This window comes from Felis catus, chromosome B1, assembly GCF_018350175.1.
Source record: "Felis catus isolate Fca126 chromosome B1, F.catus_Fca126_mat1.0, whole genome shotgun sequence".
NCBI lineage: Eukaryota > Metazoa > Chordata > Mammalia > Carnivora > Felidae > Felis > Felis catus.
In genome coordinates, this window is record NC_058371.1 from 143,483,513 (window position 1) to 143,511,116 (window position 27,604).

At 37.6% G+C, this 27,604-nt stretch overlaps 1 protein-coding gene and 1 long non-coding RNA gene across 10 annotated transcripts in view; one reads left to right on the forward strand and one right to left on the reverse strand.

The window, feature by feature from the left end:
• Positions 1-11,019: 11,019 nt before the first annotated feature.
• ART3 (ADP-ribosyltransferase 3 (inactive)) overlaps positions 11,020-27,604 on the reverse strand; it is a 147,263-nt gene continuing 130,678 nt past the window's right edge. For 4 of the 9 annotated variants that reach the window (XM_019829348.3, XM_045056209.1, XM_045056210.1 and 1 more), the window contains 9 exons: positions 20,765-20,797; positions 19,799-19,831; positions 18,792-18,821; positions 17,062-17,094; positions 15,963-15,995; positions 15,315-15,347; positions 14,394-14,426; positions 13,053-13,085; positions 11,020-11,425 (listed from right to left, as the gene is read on the reverse strand). In XM_019829348.3, coding sequence (XP_019684907.2) covers positions 11,286-11,425; positions 13,053-13,085; positions 14,394-14,426; positions 15,315-15,347; positions 15,963-15,995; positions 17,062-17,094; positions 18,792-18,821; positions 19,799-19,831; positions 20,765-20,797 — 401 coding nt within the window. In that variant the 3' untranslated portion in view covers positions 11,020-11,285. The remainder of the gene's footprint in view (positions 11,426-13,052; positions 13,086-14,393; positions 14,427-15,314; positions 15,348-15,962; positions 15,996-17,061; positions 17,095-18,791; positions 18,822-19,798; positions 19,832-20,764; positions 20,798-27,604) is intronic. The other 5 variants (XM_023253031.2, XM_023253032.2, XM_023253033.2 and 2 more) reach the window with 5 other exon arrangements.
• On the forward strand, positions 11,419-14,878 carry LOC109499115. The gene is made up of 2 exons (XR_002156256.3): positions 11,419-13,205; positions 14,578-14,878. It is a non-coding gene; the product is annotated as an uncharacterized LOC109499115 (long non-coding RNA).

A 27,604-nucleotide genomic window follows, 5' to 3' on the forward strand; every position in this document is an offset into this window, starting at 1 on the left:
GGATCTGAGAAGAGAGATAAGGGGGCAGAACATTTATCTGAAGAAATAACAGCTGAAAACTTCCCTAATTTGGGGAAGGAAACAGATACCCAGATCCAGGAGGCATAGATTCCCACTCTCTCCAACCCAAGGAGGTCTACACCAAGACACACAGTAATTAAGCTGGCAAAAAAATAGCAATGAAGAAAAAATGTTAAAAGCAGTGAAAGAAGATAGTTCTATACAAGGGGGAACCCCCCTAAAGCTATCAGAGGATTTTTCAGCAGAAACTTTGCAGGCCAGAAAGGAGTGGCATGATATATTCAAAGTGCTGAGAGAAAAATCTGCAGCCAATAATACTCTATCCAGCAAAGCTATCATTCAGAGTAGGAGAGATATGGAGTTTCTCAAACAAAACTAAGGAGTTCATGCCCACTAAACCGGTCCTACAAGAAATAAAGGGGACTCAGAATGTAAAGAAAGACCGTAAGTGAGAGTATGAAAAATAAACACAAAAGCAGTGAAAATAAATATTTCTGTAAAAATCTGTCAAGGGATTAAAAAAAAAAAAAGGAAGTAAAATATGACACCATATAACTAAAATGTGGGGAGGACAGGAATAAAGAACAGGTTAAAACTTCAGTACCATCAACTTAATATAGACTGCTATATGCAAAAGATGTTATACACAAGCCTACTGGTAACCACAAATCAAAAACCAATAATAGATATGCAAATAATAAAGAGAAAGGGATCCAAGTATATCACTTAAGAAAGCCAAAACCATGAAAGACAGCAAGACAAGAATTAGAGAAAATCTACAGTAAAATCACACAAGTAACAAAATGGCAATAATACATGTCTATCAATAATTACTTTGAACGTAAATGCACTAACCATTCCAATCAAAAGACACTGGGTGACAGAGTGGATAAAAAAAAATAAGACATCTCTATGCTGCCTACAAGAGACTCATTTCAGGCTGAAAGACTCCTGCAGATTGAAAGTGAGGGGATGGAGGGGGTGCCTGGGTGGTTCAGTCATTTGGGTGTCTGACTTTGGCTCAGGTCATGATTTCCCAGCCTATTATGTTCGGGCCCTGCATCAGACTCTGTGCTGCAGCTCAGAGCCTGGAGCCTGCTTCGAATTCTGTGTCTCACTCTCTTTCTGCCCTTCCCCATTCACACACTGTCTCTCAAAAAATGAATAAATGTTAAAAAAAAAATGAAAGTGAGGGGACAGAGAAATATTTATCATGCAAATGGATGCCAAAAGAAAGCTGGGGTAGCAATACTTTTATCAGACAAATTAGACTTTAAAACAAAGACTACAACAAACAAAGGACACTATATAATAATAATAATAAAGGGGACAATCCAATAAGAGGATATAACAACTGTAAATATTTATGCACCCAATCTGGGAGCACCCCAATATATAAAACAGTTAATAACAATGTTAATAAGTTAATAATAATGATCATAAAAGAAATCATAGCAATATAATAACAGTATGTCCACTTACATCAATGGACAGATCATCTGAACAAAATCAACAAGAAAGCAGTGGTTTTGAAAGACACACTGGACCAGATGGACTTAACATACCTATTCAGAACCTTCCATCCTAAAAGAACACAATACATTCTCTGCAAGTGCACACAGAACATTCTCCAGAAAAGATCACGTATTAGGACACAAAACAAGTTTCAACAATTTCAAAGGAATCAAAGCCATACCATGCATCTTTTCTGACCACAACACCGTGAAGCTAGAAATCAATCACAAGAAAAGACATGGAAAGACCACAAATACATTGAGGTTAAATAACATGCTACTGAACAATGAATGGGTCAACTAAGAATTCAAAGAAGAAATTAAAAATTACATGAAAACGAATATGAAAATACAACAGCCCAAAATCTTTGGGATGCAGCAAAACTGGTTCTAAGAGGGAAGTTTAAAGCAATACAGGACTACTTAAGAAAAATCTCAAGTAAACAACTTAACCTTACACCTAAAGGAGTTAGAAAAAGAACAAACAAAACCCAAATCCAGCATAAGAAAGGAAATAATAAAGATTAAAGCAGGAACACCTGGGTGGCTCAGTTGGTTGAGCATCCTCTTGATTTGGCCCACATCATGATGCCAGGGTCATGGTGGAGCCTGCTTAAGATTCTCTTTCCCTCTGCCTCTTTCCCCTACTCTTTCTAAAAATTAAAAAAAAAAAAAAAAAAAGAAGAAGAAGAAACATTAGAGCAGAAATACATGATATAGAAACTAAAAAACAAAACAACAGATCAATGAACACAGAAAGTTCATTCTCCGAAAAGATCAACAAAATTGATAAACCTCTTACCAAGACTCATAAAAAAGAGAAGATTCAAATCAACAAAACCTCTAATGAAAAAGGAGAAATAACAACCAACACAGCAGAAATAAAAACAATTGTAACAATGTTTTTTAAAAACCTACATGCCAACAGACTAGACAACTCAGAAGAAATGAATAAATTCCTAGAAACATATAACCTACCAAAACTGAATCAAGAAAAAATAGAAAATGTGAGCAACCAATTATCGGCAATGAAATTGAATCAGTAATCAAAAAACTCCCAAAAAACAAAAGTCCAGGACCAGATGGCTTCACAGGAAAATTCTACCAAACACTTAAAGAAGAGTTAATATCCATTTTTCTTGACCTATTCCAAAAAATACAAGAGGAAGGAAAACTTCCATATTCAGTCTATGAGGCTAGTATCACCCTGATACCAAAACCAGATAAAGACACTACAAAAAAGAAAACTAGAGGACAATAACTCTCATAAATATAGATGCAAAAAATCATCAACAAAATACTGGGAAACTGAATCCAACAATACATTAAAAGATATACCAGGATCAAGCTGGATTTATCCCAGAGATTCAAGGGTGGTTCAATATTTGCAGGACAATCAACATGATATGTCACATCAAGAAGAAAAAGGATGAAAACTGTATGATCATTTCAACACATGCAGAAAAAAGTATTTGACAAAGTACAACATCCATTCATGATAAAAACCCTCAACAAAATCGGCCTAAAAGGTACATACCTCAACATAATAAAGACCTTCTATGAAAAAGCCACACCCAACATCATATTCAATGGTGAAAAATGGAGAGCTTTTCTCCCCCAAGGTCAGGGAACAGACAAGAATGTCCACTTTTGGGGCGTCTGGGTGGCTCAGTCGGTTAAGCGTCCGACTTCAGCTCAGGTCATGATCTCACAGTCCGTGAGTTCGAGCCCCGCATTGGGCTCTGGGCTGATGGCTCAGAGCCTGGAGCCTGCTTCCGATTCTGTGTCTCCCTCTCTCTCTGCCCCTCCCCTGTTCATGCTCTGTCTCTGTTAAACGTTAAAAAAAAAAATTAAAAAAAAAAAAAAGAATGTCCACTTCCACCATTTTTATTCAGTACAATAGTGGAAGTCCTACCCACCGCAATCAGACAACGAAAAGAAATAAAAGGTATCCATGGTAAGGAAGAAGTAAAGCTTTCACTATTTGCAGATGACATGACAGTATATGTAGAAAACCCTAAAGACTCCACCAGAAAACTACTAGAACTGATAAATTAATTCAGTAGTCACAGGATACAAAATCAAGGTACAGAAATTTGTTGCTGTCCTATATACTAAAAATGAGACATCAGAAAGTGAAATTAAGAAAACAATCCCATTTACAACTGCACCAAAAAATGATAAAATATCTAGGAATAAACTTAAGAGGTGAGAGATCTGTGCTCTGAAAACCATGAAAAACTGCTGAAAGAAATTAAAGATGATGCAAAGAAATGGAAAGAAATTCCATGCTCTGGATTGGATGAATAAATAGTTAAAACGTCTATACTACCCAAAGCAATCTACAGATTTAATACAATCCCTACCAAAATACCACCAGCATTTTTCACAGAGCTAGAACAAACAATCCTAAAATTGGTATGGAACACAAAAAACCCTGAATAGCAAAAGCAGTCTTGAAAAAGAAAAACAAAACCAGAGGTATCACACTTCCAGATTTCAAGTTTTATTACAAAGTGGCAATAATTAAAACAGTATGGCGTAAAAACAGACATACATAAGAATGAAAAAGAACAGAAAATCCAGAAATAAACCCACAAGTATACGGTCAATTTATCTTCAACAAAGGAGGAATGAATATGGGAAAGAGTCTTTCAACAAATGGTGCTGAGAAAACTGGAAATATGCAAAAGAATGAAAATGAACCACTTTCTTTCACCAGACACAAAAATAAACTCAAAATGGATTAAAGACCTAAATGTGAGACCTGAAACAAAAGTCCTTGAAGACAGCATAGGCAGTAATTTCTGGTATCAGCCGTAGCAGTATTTTTCTAGATATATCTTCTTAAGCAAGGGAAGTAAAAGGAAACATGAACTGTTGGGACTTCATCAAAATAAAAACCTTCTTCAACAGTGAAGGAAACAATAAAACTAAAAGGCAAACTACTGAATGGGAGAAGATATTTGCAAAATATCATATCCAATAAACAGTGTCTAACATATATAAACAATGGATCCAACTCAATACCCCAAAAACAAATAATCTAATTAAAAAATGGGCAGAAGGGGGCACCTGGGTGTCTCAGTCAGTTAAGCGTCTGACTTCAGCTCAGGTCATGATCTCACAGTTCGTGAGTTCGAGCCCGGCGTCAGACTCTGTGCTGACAGCTCAGAGCCTGGAGCCTGCTTCAGATTCTGTCTCCCTCTCTCTTTGCCCCTCCCCTGCTCATGCTCTGTCTCTGTCTCTGAACAGTAAATAAATGTAAAAAAAAAAAAAAAAGAAAAAAAATGGGCAGAAGACATGATCAGACATTTCTTCAGAGAAGACATACAGATGGCCAACAGACACCTGAAAAGACGCTCAACATCACTCATCATCAGGGAAATGCAAATCAAAACCACAATGAGATATCACCTCACACCTCTCAGAATGGCTATAATCAAAAACACATGAAACCGTGTCAGTGAGGAGGTGGAGAAAAAGGAACTCTCTTGTGTTGGTGGGAACACAAATTCGTGCAACTGTTGTTGAAAACAGTATGGATGTTCCTCAAAAAATTAAAAAATAGAACTATCTTAAGATCGAGGAATTGCACTACTGGGTATTTATCCGAAGAATACAAATATACACAAATACACACACACACACACACACACACACACACATATATACACACACACACATACATATATATGTATATACATACACACACATATATGTATATACATACACACACACTACATATATATATATTAGAATATTATTCAGCCATAACCAAGAATGACATCTTGTCATTTGCAACAACATGGATGGAGCTAGATGTAATGCTAAGCAAAATAAGTCATTCAGAGAAAGACAAATACCATATGATTTCACTCATGTGGAGTTTAAGAAGTCAAACAAATGAGCAAAGGAAAATAAAGAGAGAGAGAGAGAGAGAGAGAGAGAAACCAAGGAATGAACCCATTTTTAAAAAAAATTTTTAATGTTTATTTTTGAGAGCACGAGCAAGTGAGAGCACAAGCAGGGGAGGGGCAGAGAGGGAAGGAGACACAGAATCTGAAGCAGGCTCCAGGCTCTGAGCTGTCAGCACAGAGCTCAATGCAGGGCTCGAACCCACAAACTGTGAGATCATGACCTGAGCTGAAGTTGGACGCCACTTAACCAACTGAGCTACCCAGGTGCCCCAAGGAACAGACTCTTAACTACAGAGAACAAACTGATGGTTACCAGAGGGTTGGTGGGTAGGAGTTGAGGATAGTAGTGGGTAGGGATGAAAAACTACACTTACTCTAATGAAAAAAATTAAAATAATTAAAAATAAATAAGTAGGTAAATAAATAAAATGAAGACTGTTAGAAGGAACAAAGGCATTAAATAATAAAAAGGGGATCTTTCCAACAAGAGGGTTTAACAATTGTAAATGTGCATCCAATGTGGGAGCACCTAAACAAATATTAATAAACCTTAAAGGGAGAAACTATCTCTAATACAATAATAATACAATAATAGGAGATTTTTATTTATTTTTTTTTAATTTTTTTTAACGTTTATTTATTTTTGACACAGAGAGAGACAGAGCATGAATGGGGGAGGGGCAGAGAGGGAGACACAGAATCTAAAACAGGCTCCAGGCTCTGAGCTGTCAGCACAGAGCCTGACGCGGGGCTTGAACTCACGGACCGCGAGATCATGACCTGAGCCGAAGCCGGCCGCTCAACCGACTGAGCCACCCAGGCGCCCCAATAATAGGAGATTTTAACACCACACTTACATCAACAGATCATCCAGACAGAAAATCAATGAGGAAAGAGTGATTTTGAACAATATATTAGGCCAGATGGACTTAACAGATGTATACAGATCATTCCATCCAACAATAGAATATACATTTTTTCAAGTGCACAGGCAACATTTTCCAGAACACATCACATGTTAGGCCGCAAAACAAATCTCAATGAATTTAAGGCGACTGAAATCATATCAAGTGTCTTTTCCAACCATAACAGCATGAAACCAGAACTCTGTTACAAGGAAAACTTGATCAAACATAACCACATGAAGACTGAACAACATACTACTCAAAAAACAATGAATGGGTCAAGAAAGAAACCAAAGAGGAAATGAAAAATTACTTTGAGACAAATGAAAATGGCAATACAATGGTTCAAAATCTTTGGGATGCAGCAAAAGCAGTTCTAAGAGGGATGTCTATAGCACTAAACCTATCAAGAAATAAGAAAAATGTCACACAATCTAACCTTCCACCTGAAGGAACTAGAAAAGAACAAAGCCCAAAGTTAATAGAAGGAAGAAAATAATAGATTGGAGTAGAAATAAATGACATACAGACTAAAAACAAAATACAAATGAATAATCTAACTAAGCAGGTTTTTTTTAAGTTAATTTATGTATTTTGAGAGAGAGAGACAGACAGCAAGTGGGGGGAGGGGCAGAGGGAGAAAGAGAAAAAGAAAGAGAGAGAGAGAGAGAGAGACAGAGAGTCAGTCTCAAGCAGGCTCCATGCTGTCAGCACAGAGCCTGATGTGGGGCTTGAACCCACGAACTGTGAGATCATGACTTGAGCCAAAATTGAGAGTAGAATACTAAACAACTGAACCACCCAGGCGCCCCTGAAATGGTTTTTTGAAAAGATAAATAATACTGATAAACCTTTAACCAAACTCCTCAAGAAAAAAAGGGAACCAAATAATCAGAAATGAAAGAGAAGTTACAAATGACCCCACAGAAATACAAAGGATCAAGACTACTATGAAAAAGTGTTATATCAACAAATTTGACAACCTAGAAGACAGACCTAAATTTCCAGAAACATACACTCTTCTAAGATTAAATCAGGAATAAGCAGAAAATGTGAACAGACCAATTACAGGTAATGAAATTGAATCAGTAATCAAAAAACCTCTAACATAAAAAGTCTAGGACCAGATGGCTTCATAGGTGACTTGTACAAAACATTTAAAGAAGAGTTAATACCTATCCTTCTCAAGCTATTCCAAAAAAATATTAAAGGAAGATTCCAAATTCATTCTCGGAGACCAGCATCACCCTGATACCAAACCCAGACAGAGATAGTATGAAGAACATTAAAAATTGCAAACACCCCGGAATAACATAGATGCAAAAATCCTCAACAAAATATTCATAAATTGAATTCAACAGTATGTTAAAAAAAAAAAAAAGGATCATTCACCATGATCAATTTATTTTGAATTTATTTCAGGGATGCAAGGACAGTTCAATATCTACAAATAAATCAACATGATACATATTAAGAAAATGAAGGATTAAAATCGTATGATCATTTCAATAGATGCAGAAAAAGCATGTGACAGAATTCAACATCTATTTATGATACAAATTCTCAACAGAGCGGGTAGAGAGGGAATGTACCTCAACAGGCCACATGTGACAAGCCTATAGCGAACATACTCAATGGTGAAAAGATGAAAGCTTTTCTTCTAAGGAACAAGACAACTTATTTTGTTGTTCTAATCAACTAATCAACTGGTTAGTTACTAGTTGAGAACTAATTAAGTGGTCTAATAAACTAATAAAACTCTCACCACACTTATTCAACATAGTATTGGAAGTCCAAGCTGCAGCAATCAGATAAGGAAATAAAAGGCATCCAAACTGGTAAAGAAAAATGAAGCTGTCACTACCTGCATGACACTATATAAAGAACACCTTAATACTCCACCAAAAAACTACCAGGACTAATATATGATTCAGTAAAGTTTCAGAATACACAATTAATAAACACAATCTATTGTTTCTATACACTAATAACAAACTATCAGAAAAAGAAATTAAGAAAACAATCCCATGTACAATTACATCAAAAAGAATAAAATACCTAGGGAATAAATTTAACCAAGGAGGTCAAAGACCTGCACTCTGAAAATTATTAAGATATTGATGACATGAAGAAACTGAAGATGACACAGATAAATGGAAAGATTTTCTGTGCTAATAAACTGGAAGGATAATGTTAAATTTCCATACCAACCAAAGCAATCTACAGATTGAGTACAATCCCTATCAAAATGCCAATAGTATTTTTCACAGAACAAGTAATTCTAAAATTTGTATGGAACCACAAAGGATACGAAATAGCCAAAGCAATCTTGAGAAAGAAGAACAAAACTGGAGGTATCACGCTACAAATATACTACAAATATAGCACAAATCTATTGTAATCAAAACAGTATGGTACTGGCACATAAAAAGACACATGGATCAACTAAACAGAACAGAAAGCCCAGAAATAAACCCACATATATATGGTGAATTAATCTGTGATAAAGAAGGCAAGAATGCACCACAAGGAAAAGACAGTCTCTTTAATAAATGGTACCGGGAAAACTAGAAAACTACATGCAAAAGAATGAAATTGGACCACTTTTTTATACCACACACAAAAATAAACTAAAAATGAACTGAAGACTTAAATGTGAGACCTAAAACCATAAAACTCCTAAAAGAAAACATAGAGGTAATTCTGGACATCAGAAATATATTTCTGGCCCCAGAAATATTTTCCTAGATCTGTCCCCTCAGGCATGGGAAACAAAAGCAAAACTAAACAACTGAGACTACATAAGATAAAAAGGCTTTTGCACAGCACAGGACCATCAACAAAACAAAGAGGCAACCTATGGAATGGGACAATGTATCTGCAAATGATATATCCAATAAAGGGATAATTTCCTCCCCCCCCCACCAAAAAAAAGAATTCATACAACTAAATGCCAAGAAAACCAACAATCAGATTAAAAATGGGCAGAGGATCTAAATAGGCATTTTTCAAAGAAGACATACAGATGGCCAACATACACATGAAGAGAGATGCTCAACATCACTGTATCAGGAAAATGCAAACCAAAACCACAATGAAGTATCACCTCATAACAGTCAGAAAGCCTAGTACCAAGGAGACAAGAGATAACAAGTGTTGGCGAGGATGTAGAGAAAAGGGAACACTTGTACATTGATGGTGAAAATGTAAATTGGTACAACCAGGATGGAAAACAGTATGGGGGCTCCTCAAAAAATTAAAAACAGAAATACTATATAATCCGGTAGTTCCACTACTAGGTATTTAGCCAAAGCAAGCCAAAACTCCAACTCGCAAAGTAATATGCACTCCAAGTTTATTGTGGCATTGTTTATAATAGCCAAGGTATGGAAGCAACTCAGGTGTCCACTGATAGATGAATGCATAAAGAAGTTGCGGTATTTATATATACAATGGAATATGACTCAGCCATAAAAATAATGAAACCTTGCTGTCTGTGATGACATGGATGAACAAAAGGGTATTCAGACTAATTATGTCAGACAGGGAAAGACAAATACCATATGATTTCATTTATATGTGCTAAGAAACAAAACAAATGAACAAACAAAACACAGAAACAAACTCATAAATACAGAGACCTGGTGGTTGCCAGAGAGGTGGGGGCAGGGAGGTGTGCAAAATGGATGAAAGGGATTAAGAGGTACAAACTTCCAGTTATAAAATAAGTCACAGGGATGAAAAACAAAGCATAGGCAATGTAGTCCATAATACTGTAATTAACTTTTGTGCAGTGATAGCTGGTAACTACACTTACTGTGGTAAGCATTTCAAAATGTATGTAATTCTTAAATCACTGTTGTACACCTGAAACTAATATTCTGTGTCAATTGTAATTAAACATTTTAAAAATAGGGGTGTCTGGGTGGCTCACTCGGTTAAACATCCGACTTCAGTTCAGGTCATGATCCCTCAGTCCATGGGTTCAAGCCCTGTGTGGGTCTCTTGGATAGTTCAGAGCCTGGAGCCTGCTTCGGATTCTGTCTCCTTCTCTCTCTCTGCCCCTCCCCCGGTTGTGCTCTGTCTCTCTCGCTCTCAAAAATAAACATTTAAAAAAAATTAAAAATTAGATATAAAATAAGCCAAACAAGGGGGGGAAAAGTGTACAGACTTTTTAAAAAAAAGCACATTGAACCGCTAACACCTAGTTTACATTTTTAGTTTTTCTCTGATCTTTCAAAGTGGACTTAAATCCTCTTTGAAACATTGCAAAATGTAAACAAGTGCCAGTTATCAAAGCCCAGGCCTAAATAAGTCACTATTCAACCACCACAATATCTTGGGGAAAAGGATACCACACTGTATAACCGCATTTTTCCTTGCTTATTTAGCACATATATTCATTCACTACTGTCTACTTTCCTGGGTTAATATGAGATTTAACTCAGGGACTATAAATGAAACACTTCGTTAATGACTGTGTTTATGTAAGTGTTCATATATTGAGGGAAGATGAAGAGATTGAGGGATAATACTATTTGAAGTTAAAGTTTGATCACTGAAAGATGAGTAAAAGAATCTTTAAAATTCTAATTCAGGAATTAAATTCATGTTAATCACTAACAGTATTGATATTTTAATAATCTGGCAATTCTGAAATTATATCCAACAATTTTAAATTCTTTTATTGAATTCAATCAGAAGTATACAGGCGAGTTTTTTGCAATCATAAATTAATATAGAAATAAATGAAAAATGAATTCTATGACATATCTGGACCAACTCTGAATTTGCAAAGTAAATAACAAATGTGCAGTCCTCATGTTATCAAGTGACTTTGACCAAAAGTGAAAAATACATCATTCCTTTTGATGGTTTCCTGTGGGATCCCTCAGGATATTTTAAGTAATAAAGAATGTAACAGACTACAGAGCAACAAAGAGATTTACAGCAGAAGCAATGATTAAAATGATGAACGTCGCCAATGGTGGAAGGAGCATTTTGCCAGAGGATGCAGAGGGATGGGTTTTGGGACCTGGAACTGGAACTGGAACCGGACCTGGAGCTGTTAATGAGAAGACACAGTGACTGACACATGTCATTTCTGATACTGAGTTTTATCCACCTAAACCATACAGACATTTAGCCTGAGTCACAAACTTAACTAAAATACTTCTAACCAGAAACAATGTTGAAATAAATATAGTTCATTACAGATTTCAGGCTACATTTTCATATATACCATCAGGGTATGCTGCTCTAGGTTTCATCGAGGATTCCACAGCCTTTTTAATATCTATGCAGACAACATACTTTGTTGTTGTTGTTCAAGTTCTCTAGAATTTCATAGCAATTTTCTGTTTACATTTTCTGTATATACATGCAAGGTAAAGTTTAATTCTGTGTTTATTTCAAGTAAGGCTATATCTAATATATATATGCCACCAGCGACTAATAAATGATTAAATATAGCTGCACTTTTAAATGCTGAGTCCTGCCAGCTGATAAAATAAATTAACTTTTCCCCTCCATACATGAAACACTGTAGAAAATGGCTTCCCTTACATAGGAACTAGTGAAGAGGAACAGTGCAGTCCATCCATATGAGGATGATGTTTCACATGATAATTCAGTTATCCCTTAACTAAATTATGGCTATATTTTGGTTTAGACCATACAAGGGAGAACTAGGAAGTATCCAAATGGGATCACCACTCAGATTTCATACATGAAACACAGAGAAACAGGCAATAATGTTTGTAAGTCTTTAACTCATATTATCAATTTACTTGCCATGCATTTGTATGTATACAGATGGGGAAGTGGAGAGGCAAGTGTATTCATACATTAGTTTGTTACGACGGAGCCGTGGTTCTCAAGGGAGCAGTACTGTCCCCTAGGAGGCAGTTTGGGAACTTGTCAGAGTATTTTTTGATAGTCACAATAGTGAGGTAGAAGTACAGAAGGCAAGATGGATGCTGTCCAATGCTCTGGACAGTGTTTGCACAATGAAAAATTAACCCACTTCCACACAAACTTCAAATGCACTGCCAGACACACATGTAAGTTAATAATCTATTTAAAATGCTTAAACCCAGAACCAAAATCAATTTTATGTAGAAACAAAGTATTTTTGGATAGTTTTAATAAACATTAGTTTCCACCTAGTTTCTACTTCTTCTCTTTCATTTTCTTATACTTGCATAGAATAGCTTCCAGTCTTCTCTTAAATCCAATTTGTGTTAAGTAAATACAATCATCTGTCCATTATGTCTTTTAGTATAATGTAGGCACTTACATATTGAAATGTACATAATTTTGTTATAAATTATAATTAAAAAATTATACTGATATTTTTATGGGTGCGGGTGGGTCTTCTTATCTATGAATGGTTCTTCAGGATAGTATAAAGGCTTTATAAATACTTGTTATAAAAAGGGAGAAGTGGGTTGATAGGGTTGAGAACCACCACTCTAAACAGAACACAGTTGAAAATGACTGCTTAAGAAATAAAGCCCAGTTGCTCCCACCATATACACACAATAAGCATTTGGATATGACATTATATTCCGTTATTATGATTCCTGAAACTCTTGAAACTTTGTTCCTGTTATTGAAGAAAAATAAATTTGCCACTTCTTTTATATTGCAGATCAGACACTTATCAACTAAGGAAATGAAGTATTTCTTACTAGGATTGCCGATATCTTCCTGACTTTGGTCTTCTAAAATAGAAACAGATTTTGAGTTAGTTGCATTGTACATCTATATATCCAGAAAGAGAAAAATCTAACTAAATGATTAAGCAAACATGGTTATCTCTGAGAATGGGCCTGCAGGGCAAGGTATTGGGCTTATATGTATGTGTGGGGTTGGGGAAGGGTTTAATTTTTACTCACTTGTGCTCTTTGAAATTTTGTTTACCTTGTATGTACATGTGTTTCCATTAAAAGAAAAATTAAAATTTTATTTACAAAAAAGTACTTTTTCTGCACATTGAACTAAGATTCCCAAGTACAACATTAATACCAACTATTTACTGAGTGCTTTCTATGTGTCATGCATTGTGTAAACATTATGTAACTGTCAGATTTCTTACAGTCCCAGTAGATATAGTTATCAGTATTATACAGATGTTCCTCAAAACTTGCACAAAATCACAGAGGCAATCAGTGGTAGCAATGTCTGATTTCAAAGCCTCTGTTCTCCATTACTATGATATACCACCTCAATTACAATCCTGTGCTAGCATTGAAATATTACAATATTGCCATATTTTGATAGTTTTGAAGCCAAATACCCATGCCAGGAGCCCAGGATAGAGGCGTATTTTTTTTATAACTAAATCTGGCTGGAAGACAAGTGTCACATGACAGAAAGTGAACAAAATTTGAAAAGTGTGAGTCCTGGTTTTCTCTTTCTAGTCCTTTACAGGTTCCTTAAATTTCCTATATTCCATACTTTCATCTCTGAAATGGCAATAACAATATTTATCTTAACGATTAAATGAGATCCTGTGTAAATGTTTTGACACTTTTAAAAAGCTTGCACTACACACAGCTTTCTAGGAGAGAGCACAATACAAAACATTCCCAGCAAAACCTAGTGGCCTCTCTGGAGGACATGGCAAGTGCAGTGAGGAACACAGAATGGTCTCATGCTGTAGGCTTCTCATACACACTGCTCTGATGATGCTGTTCCTGTTACTACAGATCCCCTCACAGTAGCCACCTGACCCTGGGAAGCCTCCTGTTCCATTCTGCAATAGACATGTGCAGCTGGAAGCCAACTCTTCCAGTTGCCGGTCAACTATCTTTTTCTTTGCTTAGCCCAGAGAGCCATAATAGCAGCCTGCTGCTCACACTGAAAGGGGTTCTCAATATTTTCTCCCTCTGGCTTGCATACTGGGGTATCAGAGAAGCTGTGCAGCCCAGGTGTCTTCCTTAGCCCCCTTAAGACTGAGCTAACTGAATGATGATATTAAAGGACCCAGAACCCCATGGTACCTCCACCCCCAAAAAAGAATTTATTACCAGGTTTTTCATCCAGTTGCACCACTTTTATTCCTAAATGAGAAAGAATTTCAGATAATAATAATAAAGACAGCTACAACTTACTACTATTTTAACTATTTTAAACTACCATTCATTTTGCCAAACTTTATCTCATTAGGACTTTAATCAGTCCTGCAAGACATAAATTTTCTTCATTTTACAGATGTGGAAGTGGAAGCAGAAGCACCAGCACAGGAAAGTGAAATAGCTTACATGAAAAGTTACCCTGTGAAAATGGCAGAGGAAAGACTTCACTAAGCTGGGTCTGTCTATACAGCCTGTGTTCATTCCCAACACCTGGCTCAGCAGCTGCCTTTCAGAGAACCACTGTATCTCAAAGGAGCCAATGAAAATACAATGCAAACTCGGGCCACTGAGCTGAAGAGTTGTAGACACACAAGGTGTGTCATCAGTGTTGTCAGAGGTTCACTTCAAAGTTGTAACCAAATAAATGTGTGACACACCACGGCAAATCCAGGAAAAAAAAATGAAGTTTGGGGGCCTTTCAACATTTTTCCTCCTCTGTAAGCATATTTTCTGAGCCCCTTCTGAGGAACTAGACAAGAAACACTATACAGTTTCTCTGGTCACAGAAGCTCAAGGCTCCTCAATAGCCTTGTCCTCACCACAGCCTCACACTGTTTAAATATCTTTTTTCATGATTATATTTTATTGGTAGGCTAAATGTGCCATGGTAAATAAAACTGGAAAAACACTTAAGGAACCAAAGTCTTCAGGAATAATGGGTACTTGGCCATAAGTTAAGAGACCTGGGTCCTTCACTCACTTACGTGATCTTGTGCAAAGTACTGAGGCTCCCCTGCATATCTAATGGTGACAACTGTTAACTAACCCCCCCAAATGGGCAACTTCTTCTCTCATATGCCAACCACTGCTTACCAGGTAGTGAAAAAGTTTCTGGAATTTTCATTCCTAAACGAGAAAGAAGTTTTCAGTGACTTACAGTTTGCTGCAATGAGTACGTTCTCCCAACTCTTCTTGTCTGATGAGCTTAAGTGATACAAATGCCAAAGCTCCCACTGCACTGTGATTCCTGGCTTTTTATTTAAAAGTTATGGCTATGAGAGCCCTCACTGTGCAAATCCACTTCAAGCTTAGAGAAGCTTTCTGCCATGGCTTGTCTGTATGCTAGAAGACTGTATTTTGTTACCTGGAAATTCTAGATGCTGAAATGTTAGCCAAAGCGAATAGTCAGCGTCTTCATGACGCTGAATTTTCTGAGTAACTTAAGCTATAGAACCTAGAAGGTGCTGGCCTGCATGCCTCCAGGTCCCAGCAGCCTTGCCTTCAGCCATGCCCCTAACAAGCTAAGTTTCCTGCTCTAGGAACGTATGAATGCTAGGGAAGAAAGACACTTTTTTTCCTCTCTACTCTCCTCCCCAGCTAAATCTTAGTAGAATGGCTAGCAGTAGGCTATAAGGGAAATGTTAATGAATAATAGTCTCATGAAGATATATTTCTTAATGCCTGGGGGAATTCTTCTCACCTCATACTTGGATCCAAAGAGTAAAAAGAAAGCTGTCTTACCAGGTATTTGCGTGGGTTCATGGCTCATCATACCTCAAGACAAAAATAAATATTAGTGTTAATCAATTGTCTTGCATTGTGAATGGTCCCCTCTGTCTACACCTCCCCCATCTCCAATCCTTAAAAAAAAAAAGGGGGGGGGGGAAGAAAACTATCAACAAAAACACCTTTTTTTTTTTTAAGTTTTATTTATTTTTGAGAAAAAGAGAGCAAGGGAGGGGCAGAGAGAGGGGGAGAGAGAGAACCCCAAGCAGGGTCCATGCTATCAGTGCACAGCCCCACATGGAGCTGGAACCCACAAACTATGAGATTATGACCTGAGCCAAAATCAAGAGTTGGACGCTTAACCGACTGAGCCACCCAGGCACCCCATCTTTTTTTTTTAATTAATTTATTTTTTAATTTTTTAATTTATTTGAGAGCGAGCACATGCACAAGTGGGGGAGGGTCAGAGAGAGAGAGAGAGGGAGAAAATCCCAACAGGCTCTGTGCAGCCAATGCATAGCCTGACACAGGGCTCAATCCCACGAGCCGCGAGAACATGACCTGAGTGGAAATGAAGAGTTGGACGTTTAACCAACTGAGCCACCCAGGTACCCCCCCCAACCCCAAACACCTTTCAATGGCTCTTCATCCTCTGACAAAGCAAGACCACTCTTTAGCCTGGTCTTCAAGAACTTTCATGATATGGCCCATATATCCTCAATCAATCTTTATAAGGCAGTCCTAGCACATTGGCTTTTAAACGAAATAGTGCTGGGTCTAAGAGTCTGCTTGGTCTAGTACTATTGTCATTATAATTATTAGTTCTGTGATTGGGCAGGCTTCTAATCCCTCTGAGCTTCAATTGCTTATTTATGCCAAGAAATACTTACACTGTAGGTTTGTAGTAAATAATTAAAGGAGATACCTCATAAAAGTGCTTAGTACACTGCGTGGAACATATTAAACATTCAATTAACGGAGTCCCTCTGTTCTGGCTTAACTCATTCCTCAAACTCTTCCATGTCCAACAATGGCCTTAGTCCTAGGAGTCAGTCCTCATGTCACCTCCTAACCTTATAGCCAGTCTCAGAGGGTACGGAAAAAGATCACTTACCAGGTAAGACAGTGGTCTCCTGGCTTTTCGTTCCTAAAGATGAGAGCAGAAATTGTTTAGTGAAAAATACAATCAACTTGAAAATTAATGTAACCTTATATTTATATGGCTTTTTACAGTGGAAAACTAAAAGCTCTGAGAGGTGGCAGGGGACAGGGGCCTGGAGTCTGACTTAACAGTGAGAACAACTATGGCTAGTGACCCAGGAGCTCTCTGAGAGTAAGCAAAACTTCCTCTCAGCTCTTGTTGATTTTTTTTAAGATTCAGTCCAAAGACTCTGACCTAGATTTATTTCTTAAAAATAAAACTTCTCGATTACATACATTATAATTACAGGTAATTTGGAAAAACACAGGAAATTATTAAAAATTACTCAAAATCCCAGATTTCAGAGCTACTCATGCTCAACATTTTTGGTATATCTCCTTTCAATTTCTTTGCTATGTATAATGTATGTCCATATACATTTTTAATTTCCCAACTTTATTGATGATGTAATTGATAGCACTGTAAGTTTAAGGTGTACAGCATGATTTGAATTATATATATTGTGAAATGATTACAATTAACATCCAGCATCTCATATAGTTATTTAAAAAAAGAATGGAGAATTTAAAAAAGCATCTCATGTAGTTATTTTAAAAAAGAAAGAATTTTTCCTTTGTGACAAGATCTACTTTCTTAACAACTTTAAAATGTGCCATATAGCAGTAGCAGTCTAGTCATCATTCTTTACATTACATACCCAGTACTTATTTATAAGTGGATGTTTGTATCTTTTGACAGTTAAAATGAAGTTGCCATTACAGTATGTACACTGTTTTACATCATATTTTTACTTGCCACTATAAGCACTTTCTCATGTCTTTAAATATTTTTCAAAAACATGATTTTTAAGTTGTTTAGTATTTCATAATATGGATATTAGTTAACAATACCCCACTGTTGGACACTAAGGTTATTTATAAATTCTGGCTACCATCACAGTGTAAACATTTTGCACACAAATCTTTATATTTCCTTAGAACAAATATCTAAAAGTGTTAAAACTAGGTTAAAAGGCATGGACATTTTTAAGGCTACATACTATCAAACTGCCCTTCAAAAAAGTTCCAATTTATAATCTTATCATTAATTTATGAGGGTCCCTGTCTCAGCACCCTTGAGGACATTTGAGTAATATCATTATAAAAAAAAACAACAAAAACAAAAACCTGGAAATGAGTTGTACTTTGAAATACACTAAACAATCAGATGTATATAGTTAACAGCATTTATTACTCAGATTGCTGGAAGCAGAAATAAATACACAAAATCATTTTAATTTAGAAAAGAATAATGCCATTTTTTAATGCTCCTGCCCAACACCCTAACCCTAGGTCACAAGAGTTTGTGAGTAATTAGTCATACCTTCCTCTACCCATGTAACAGCTAACCTTATATAAAAGCAGAAAATATGCTCTTTAGAACTAATTCCTCATGTCATGTCTCTAACTGCTCTGTGGGTCATCTTGGAGATAAGACAGATAGGTAAGAGAGAGAGCTGCTGTGTCATCTTTACAAAGAAGGTCCATCTGTAACTCAGGAGGGCTCTGATATACCAAACGAGTACGCTAAAGTGGGTTCTGCCTTCTTCCGACTTTTCCTTACCATGCCATGCTTACCTGTTTCCATCACTAAGAGAGCCATATTGCAAATGAAAACCCCCAGAGTTTATGAAAATGTCTTACCAGAGTCTTCAAGATTCTGGTTTTTCTCACCTAAGTTATAAGAAGAAACTTATCCGTTTTAGTGATAAAACAAAATAACTGAGAATTACTATAGTTACAACAAACTATTTTCAGGTATGATAGCCATAAAGAATCACTTGGTACATCCAGTCAACTAAAGCTACTAAATGTAAGCCAGAGTCTAAATGTACCTAATTGGAACCTTCCTCTGGCCCCCTTTATAAAGAAAAATCATCACATATAGCAAATCTCTTGGGGATCTCAATGAGCTAGAAAAATGTTTATCTTGAAGAGTTAGCTGAAATCTCTGTGAAATGACCAGTAAAACTTGTGGCTGCAATGGGCCAATAAGAAGTGTTGCAAAGCAAGTCCTCAAGGGCATAAAATGCTTCACATCAGGACAGGAAATATCTGCTAAAAATCAAGTAAATTGCATACTTAAGAAAAAGCCAGATGATGTTCTCTCATCAATAAAGAAAAACATACTGTAGCTACATGGGCCAAACACATAATAAGGAACTTAAATGCAAAGAAGTGATCTGAGTCACATCACCATAAGTGGAAACTTAGGGAGGAAAAGCATCTAATCACCTAGATTCTTTAGTCAAATGATAGCAAATATCAGCATCTCTGAAAGATGCAAATGAGTAGCTTTTCTACTTTCATCTGGGTGTGTGGTGCCACACAGGCTAATTTCAATGACTAAATACAGAACTATTCATTAAGAGGTCCTCAGACCTGTCAAAAGCAACTAGCTCTTCAGGTCTACTCCCCTGAACGTTTCCATATTCTTCAGATCTCCAAAGACCCAACCCCTCTCATTTGTAGGAAGGTAAGTTTCCCCAAAATAGATACCCCCCCCCCCCACGCTTATCTGTCAAGTTACTTCCCTTCCTGTCTGCAAATTACTCTTTCTTCAGCTAAGAAGTGAATTTGTTAACAGGAAAGAGCTGCTAAATATTAAACATCCATTTAAAGATTATTTTTAAAAATTAGAGCACACTTACCAGGGTTGTAGATATAGATGGGTTGAGAATATTCTGAAACACAAACATGTTTTCATTACCTAAGTACTATCATCAGATTTAAATAAATGTCAGGTTCACTCTATTTTTAAATGCTTGTTAATAATAAAGATTTAGGTTGGCTTACAAAAATACAGTAATATGAGAAATTTAAGATTTTAATCTCAAAGCAAATGGATATGGATTTATTTTAATTACATGAAGAATTCATAGAAAAACTAGCCAGGAAGACAGCTAGAAGCAGACCGTTATTCTCAAACTTTTTAGCAAGGAAATCTTCAAAAGGATCCACCCAAAGCATGCATTAGCCTAAAGCATTTTCTGGAAACCTTGGTTCAAATCTATTGGGCTTATCTGATAATGCTATTCCTCATAGAAATCCTGTTTCTCTTCCCAAATCTTTCCTATGGTCCTCTGAGAAAGATTATTTTTGTTACCTCCTCTTATTTTTCACTGAGGAAGCAGAGACAGACAAACCATATTACCATTCTGTCCCCCCCGATTCCCTCCATAAGCCAAATGCACTCTACTTCTTCCCTTTGTCAGTCTCCCAGATGTTATTTCCTAAGATATCAAAATATAAGACTATGAATCTAGCTCTGTGCATAGGAATCATGTAGGGGCATTTAGAAGTCCTTAAGCTCCTACATGGACAGGCTACGGTGAGAGTAGCATGGTCCCTGCATGCCCAAGGCAAATGCTGTGTTTGAGAGCACAGCCCCAGGCGTGGCTAGGGGTGGAGAGTAAGCAGCAGAGGCTCCTGGGCCCTCCACCTGACACGGTGTTGGTGGCGGTGGTGGCAGTGGTAGCAGCAGCAGCACATCTTAGCCTCAAGAAAATGATGGCTGATGGTGTGACAATATGGTGGGGTGGCTCTGCCGCATGCCTAGGAGAAGAACACTGATAAAATTCCCCTTAGAAAGATAATACTTTAAAAGCATATCTTACCCATGTTCTCAATACAATTTTCAGCTTTTAGTCCTGAAATATGAAGACACAGCTTTGTTAGACACAATCTGCCTTAGTAAAGATTTCAAATTGGTTTTATGGCTACTGATAACCTAATTTGTCAGCTTTAGTCTATCGGATCCATAATTTGGTGGGATTCAAAATGCAGTACAATTACATTTTTGTATTTATATTACAGCCACCAAACAGTATGATCTTTGATAAAACATCTAATGCTTCTGGAATTAAGTTTCCTTAGCTGTACCTTTTACTGGGAATTTGCTTCAAATGACCTCTAAATACCCATCCAAGGCTAACATTTTATGATTCTATTTTATGATTAGTCTGCAAAAGTTAGGAAAAAATTTACCCATCTGTTCAGTTAATCTTCTCTTCAGATACTAAATGTCCTCAACAGCAAACCTATCCTTTTACTATGACAATTCCTATTCACTGGAGAAAGAGAATCTCAATCAGGTCTTCCAGATCCTTGAATATATAAAGAAAGATCCTTCACATTCATATAAGGCAACAAGTTGGTCTACCCCAAACATTAATCTATGGTCTGTTCCAGAACACTGATCTACATATATAAGAAAATTCTATAGTTTTTGGAGAGCAGGAATATGGCACCTACTAGTGTTATCTTTATAAGGTCCTAGTCCCTCTCCTTGGTGATGCCCTAGAAAAAGTCACCAGTGCTGCAGAAACAACTCTGATATGCCCAACTATGGTTATGGCAAGAACTTCAGTGAGAGGATGTTTAGATTTGGAGCCACCATGAAATACGGAGGGCTTCCTAGAAAGTCACATGAGGATCTAGAGTCCCATGGTCTCTTCTCCATGTTTGGCTAACTCACTGATCTAATCTGGATATTCAGCTACCTGAGGATGAATCTCTCCATCTAAAATGGGGGGGGGATCCCCAAGATATCTGGCTTCACTATGGGAGATGCACTTTTCCATAATCTGCTCTCAAATCCTGTACCATCTTGTGTAGGATTTGAACCAAGAATCTAGGTGTCTTGGTCCAGTTTCCACTGATCAAGGAAATAGTAGGGATCTGTTCAAATCTGGATGGTGCCCTGAGGCTAACCTCAGGTGTCTGACTAGACTGAAATTTTTGTTTATCTATTTATTTTGAGAGAGAGGCGGAGAGAGAGAGCGCACGTGCACACATCCGGGGGAGGGGCAGAGAGAGGGAGAGAGAGAATCCCAAGCAGGCTCTGCACTGCCAGTGTAGAGCCCAACACGGGACTCGCACCCACAAACCGTGAGATAATGACCTGAGCCAAAACCAAGAGTCAGACACTTAACAGACTGAGCCATCCAGGCGCCCCTAGACTAGACATTTTTTAAGAACAGTCTAGAGACTGGGGCGCCTGGGTGGCGCAGTCGGTTAAGCGTCCGACTTCAGCCAGGTCACGATCTCGCGGTCCGTGAGTTCGAGCCCCGCGTCAGGCTCTGGGCTGATGGCTCAGAGCCTGGAGCCTGTTTCTGATTCTGTGTCTCCCTCTCTCTCTGCCCCTCCCCCGTTCATGCTCTGTCTCTCTCTGTCCCAAAAATAAATTAACGTTGAAAAAAAAAAAATTAAAAAAAAAAAAAAAAGAACAGTCTAGAGACTAATACAAAACACTGCTTTAGCAGGAAATGAGTAAGTGCAAGCCTTACTCAGAGGACTTAGTTGAGGGTGAGGTAAAGGTGAGGGAAGATGTGGATAAGAAAGCTATTGGTATAATAGAAAGATTCAGCCAGGGGACTAGACACTGGGGGATTTTAAAACTTTTATCTTTCGTCTGTACCACACATTAGAGTATATTTCTCAAAGTGTAGTCTTCTAATCACATACTTAAGAATCATCTGGGTGCTTATTAAAAAGTACACCAGGGCCCTAGCCAGGACTACGGACTGATACAGAATTTCTGGGGGTGATGCCTTGTATTCTGCATTTTAAACAAGAAATCCCAAGTGATTTTTAAGCACAAAATTTTTGAGAGCCTTCAGTAATAGAGAATGGATCTTCTTTAATGTTTAACACAGATCCATTTATTCAAGACTGCATTTCTCTTCCCTATTTGACTGAATTTAATTTTCCATTAGTTTTTCAACAGCAAAAAAGTAAACTATTTTGGGTTAAAAGAGAGGAGACTGGTGCAGAAATAAACAGGAGAAAGCACAAATATATAGAGAATTAAAGAAGGGACTATAACCACAGATTTGATAGGTGTAAAAAAACCCCACAAGATTACTGTGACTAGATTTACACCAATAAATTTGAAATATAGAACAAATGCCTAGAAAAACAGAACTTATTAAAACTCAAGAATAAATAGAAACTTGAATGGTACTATAACCATTAAGTAGTTTAAATTTTTTCCGTAAAAAAAATACAAAGATAATTTGGTTTTTACAGAGTACTAAAGAGGAGAGTGCTGTACAGAGAGAACCCCAGAGATCTTCAAAGGGTTTCCTTTGAATACTGAGCAAAATACAGATCAACTTATGTGATCGGGTATGGGGAAACTACCTGAGGCCAGGGAAAGAATCCATGAGAACACGAATGGTGCCTATTTCTACCAGTCACACTAGAAAACCTTGTAAACTGCCATTTTAGCAGAGAACTCTACAGTAAGAAGACTTAGAAACAGTCCAGACAACAGTAAATAAAGCCCTCTCCGGAGTTCCCTTTTTCCTTCAGATCCCCAGAAATTACAGATGTCTGTAACCAAACTCAGAGCTGATTGGAATTTCCAGCAACAAGACTAAGGCAGTATTTGTTAATCACTGGGTTTCTGCACATAAGCATTTCTTCCCTTTGGGAGCTGCTACTGCTTGCCTGTTACTGGGACTGAGACTGTCTCACTGCAAGAAAAGTCATGTCTCTCCAACCCACTATCTTATCATGCGATGGGCTCTCCCTGAATTTAAGTTCCACCAGTAAGATAAAACCCCACAAGTTCCATTGTCCGTGGAGATTTACTTCCAATTAAGAGCCAAACCTGACTCCTAAGGCCTTGACCACTTTCACAAACAAGTGGCTGTCTATGGGACCTGCAGTCTCCAAACAGTGGCGGAGGTGTCCGTGAATGCTATAGCAAATTCACAGGGCTACCAAAGGATATTTTAAAATTTCAGGACAAACACAGATGTACTTGGTATCTGTCAGGCACAGCAAGAACTACAACTTGAAGTGGAACTCAGTTGCAAAGTCATCCCATGTCAATATTCTGTTTGATGGACATATTTGCAAGGCTGGGTTTTCAGCAATTATGACAAAAAGCAAATATATGTGAAAAATCAATGTGGATCAGGAAATAAGTGGTGTCTAATCTGATTGCAAAGTCTGACAAACTGTGCAGTGTTAAACAGGCATATATATCCCATTAGCAAGTTACTGTAGCTAAGAATGAAATAATCGTCAGAAAACTGTTTATGTATATTACTTTTTCAAACAGTTACTAAGGTGTTAGAACATAAACGCTTACTGAGTTGTTTGACTCTATAAATGGAACCTTTTAGGTATTTCTTTTAGCATATGGACACTGTCAAAACAATTATGACAACACTAGGAACACCATGAACCAAGAAAATCTGAGAACCTCCGCATCAGACATCACAAAAGCCTTATGTACTCCTTTACCCTGAACTACTGTCTCAACGCAGACCTTAGCTACAAGACTTCACACCTGAAAAGACAGCAGAGTTCTCTAATAAAACAGCCTTCCCCCAGGCTGGGCACATCCAATGGAGTGCTGCATCCATCCATTCCATCCATTATAATAACTTATTCATTTTCTTGGATGCTCTTGCGAGTAGCTGAACTTCAAATGGTGATCCTGGCAGGAAGTACACTGCCCTGGGACTGACTAAAATCTACCTTTATATACATTCATGTGCCAATCCTAATGCTCTAGACTGTATGATCAGGCCCCTGAGACACTGAGAACTGGATTACTAAAGATGAAGCTATATGTAGTCCCTCCCTACATAAACAAATGCATCAAATACAACTCAAGAACTCAAGCTTTATGCTACATGTGTACATGCTTATATGAAGTGAATGCACCTAGAGAAAAGCACCTGGGGACTGGCAAAGCAAATCAGGCATGTGAGGCCATCATCTACTATAGCTTCTGGCTCTCTAAGCAAATCTACCACAGTAAGGAAGTCATTTATAAAGGATTAGGACCTCGAACGAAAAATTCTATTAGCCTTCCAATGAAGATCTCTACAAGACTGACTGGCTGGCTGTCTTGAGATATTTATAAGTTGCATTAAACCATGCTAACCTCTGTTAGCTAATTTTCCAAGTATCAAGGAATTAGGTGTTAAAGAATGAGGTGAACTGGAGGAATAGCATACTCTCCTTCTTTCTGTGTGGGTGTGCTTGTTCTGACCTCAGTGGATGGATAGACATTCACACAATACCTGCTTTTACTTCAGTAAATCAATACATATTTCATATGACCTCAGCAAACAAATAGATCATATTGATTAGATCAAAACCATGAGTACATGAAACTGGAGGTTGACTTTGCTTCCAGTGGTTCTGTAGCTAGACTCCTTTGCCACAGAGGTCACCATGGAACTGATTATTGTGGAAAAAGGACAGCCAATCTGGATCATCCTCAAGAGGAAGTGACCAACTGTAACGGGATGGGATTATGGTAGGCAGCTTCTGACATGGTTCCCAGTGATCCTGCCTCCTGGTACTCACGCCCTTATATAATCCTCTCCTCTTGCATGTGGACTGAGCCTAAAGACTTGCTTTTAGCAAACAGAATACAGCAAAGGTGACGAGACGTTACTTCCATGATTAGGCTGTGAAAGACTATGACTTACTGGAACTTTACTCCTCTCAGGGGAGGCTAAAAAGGAGTGTTAATCAGAACCAGTGAATATACTTATGTTTAATGAGCCCTCAAGGGCTAGGGGGTGGATTTGTGAAAACTAAATTTGGACAGTCCTACAGGTTTATCTTCCTTCCCTCTTTTGATGGCTTAACAGAGAACTGGCTCAACAGGTCTCAGTAAGATTAATAAAATAGACTAAAACCAGCCACTGGAATCCAGGGGCTCCTCTGGAGTAAAAGCAACAGGGTTACTCTTCCAGCTAAAGAACCTTGATATATTCCCTGCCCCCATGACTCTACTAATATGTAGAACATATTTACATATATACAATCTTGACCCTCTCTATAGAAACACTGGCCAAAATGCCAGATGATCTATGCCTAGCCTGTTCAGTAAAACAATGAGAGATCAGAGTATGATGTATATTGTACTATTTCTCAAAGTTTCCTTCCAGTAAATCTTATATTTGCACTATAAGGCACAGGGAATCCCAAAGCTATGGTTTTCTACCAGGTATCATAATTCATCTATAGTTTTCTCAATCCAGGTACAATTTTCCAATGGGTCATTTTTAAAAATAAGAAATGTAGCATGATTGTACCATTCACATTCACATTCTACCTTTATCAAGTTTTCTAGGAAAACGGTACAGAAGAAGGTTAGCCTGCAGTAATTTCCCCATGAGAAAAGAGTAAGGATTTTGTTCCCATTTACCCCACAGTTCACTCATACAATCTTTGATTAAAACCAAAATTAGTACTTTTGACCACCAGAAAATTGTACTACACCAATGTTTTCTCCAATTCATAACCAACTGACCTATTTTTTGGGTGGAGGGGGGATAACTAGTTTTTGTAAGGCCCACAATAAATTTTTACCTTGGAAATCATACACAAGTTTAAAACCATTAACAGAGAACTATATTAGAGCTAAATTTAGTATAATTTTTTATCCCTTCTAGAAATACATTTTTTTCATCCAGAGTTATATTCAGTGACATTGGAACAAGGTTCTGATTATGTCCGTCTGGCTTGAGTTTTTAAAATCCCTGCTTATTATCCAAAAAGCCTAGCTTTAGGGCGCCTAGGTGGCTCAGTCACCTAAGTATCCGACTTCGGCTCAGATCATGATCTCACAGTTCATGAGTTTGAGCCCCATGTCAGGCTCTGTGCTGACAGCTCAAAGCCTCAAAGCAGCTCAAAGCAGCTCAAAGCCTGCTTCAGATTCCCTGTCTCCCTCTCTCTCTGCCCCCCTCCCCCCGCTCACACTCTGACTCTGCCCCCCCTCAAAAATAAACAAACATTAAAAAAAACCTTAAGGGGCGCCTGGGTGGCTCAGTCAGTTGGGTGTCCGGTTTTGGCTCAGGTCATGATCTCGCCATTCTGAGTTCGAGCCCCACGTTGGGCTCTGTGCCAACGCCTCTGAGCCTGGGGCCTGCTTTGGATTCTGTGTCTCCCTCTCTCTCTGCCCCTCCCCCACCCACGCGCATGTGCGTGCTCTCTCTCAAAAAGTGAATAAACATTAAAATTAAAAAACAAAACAAAAAAACTTAAAAAAGAGCCTACCTTTATTATTCTTTTTCCTTAGCTCAAACTAGTTTACACACATTTCTGTTTTTATTTTTTATTTTACTTATTTTCTTGTTTCAAGTTTTCATTTAAATTCTGGTAAGTTAATATGTAGTATAATACTGGTTTCAGGAGTAGAGTCTAGCGATTCATCACTTACATATAACACCCAGTGCTCTTCACAAGAAGTACCCTCCGTCACCAGCCCACCCTCAGTTTGTTCTTTATAGTTGAGTCTCTCTTATGGTTTGCCTCCCTTTTTTTCCCCCTTCCCCTATGTTCATCTGTTTTGTTTCTTAAATGCCACATACAAGTGAAATCATATGGTATTTCTTTCTTTCCCTGATTGACTTATTTCACTTAGCAGAAGACTCTCTAGCTCAATCCATGTAATTGCAAATGGGAAGATTTCATTCTTT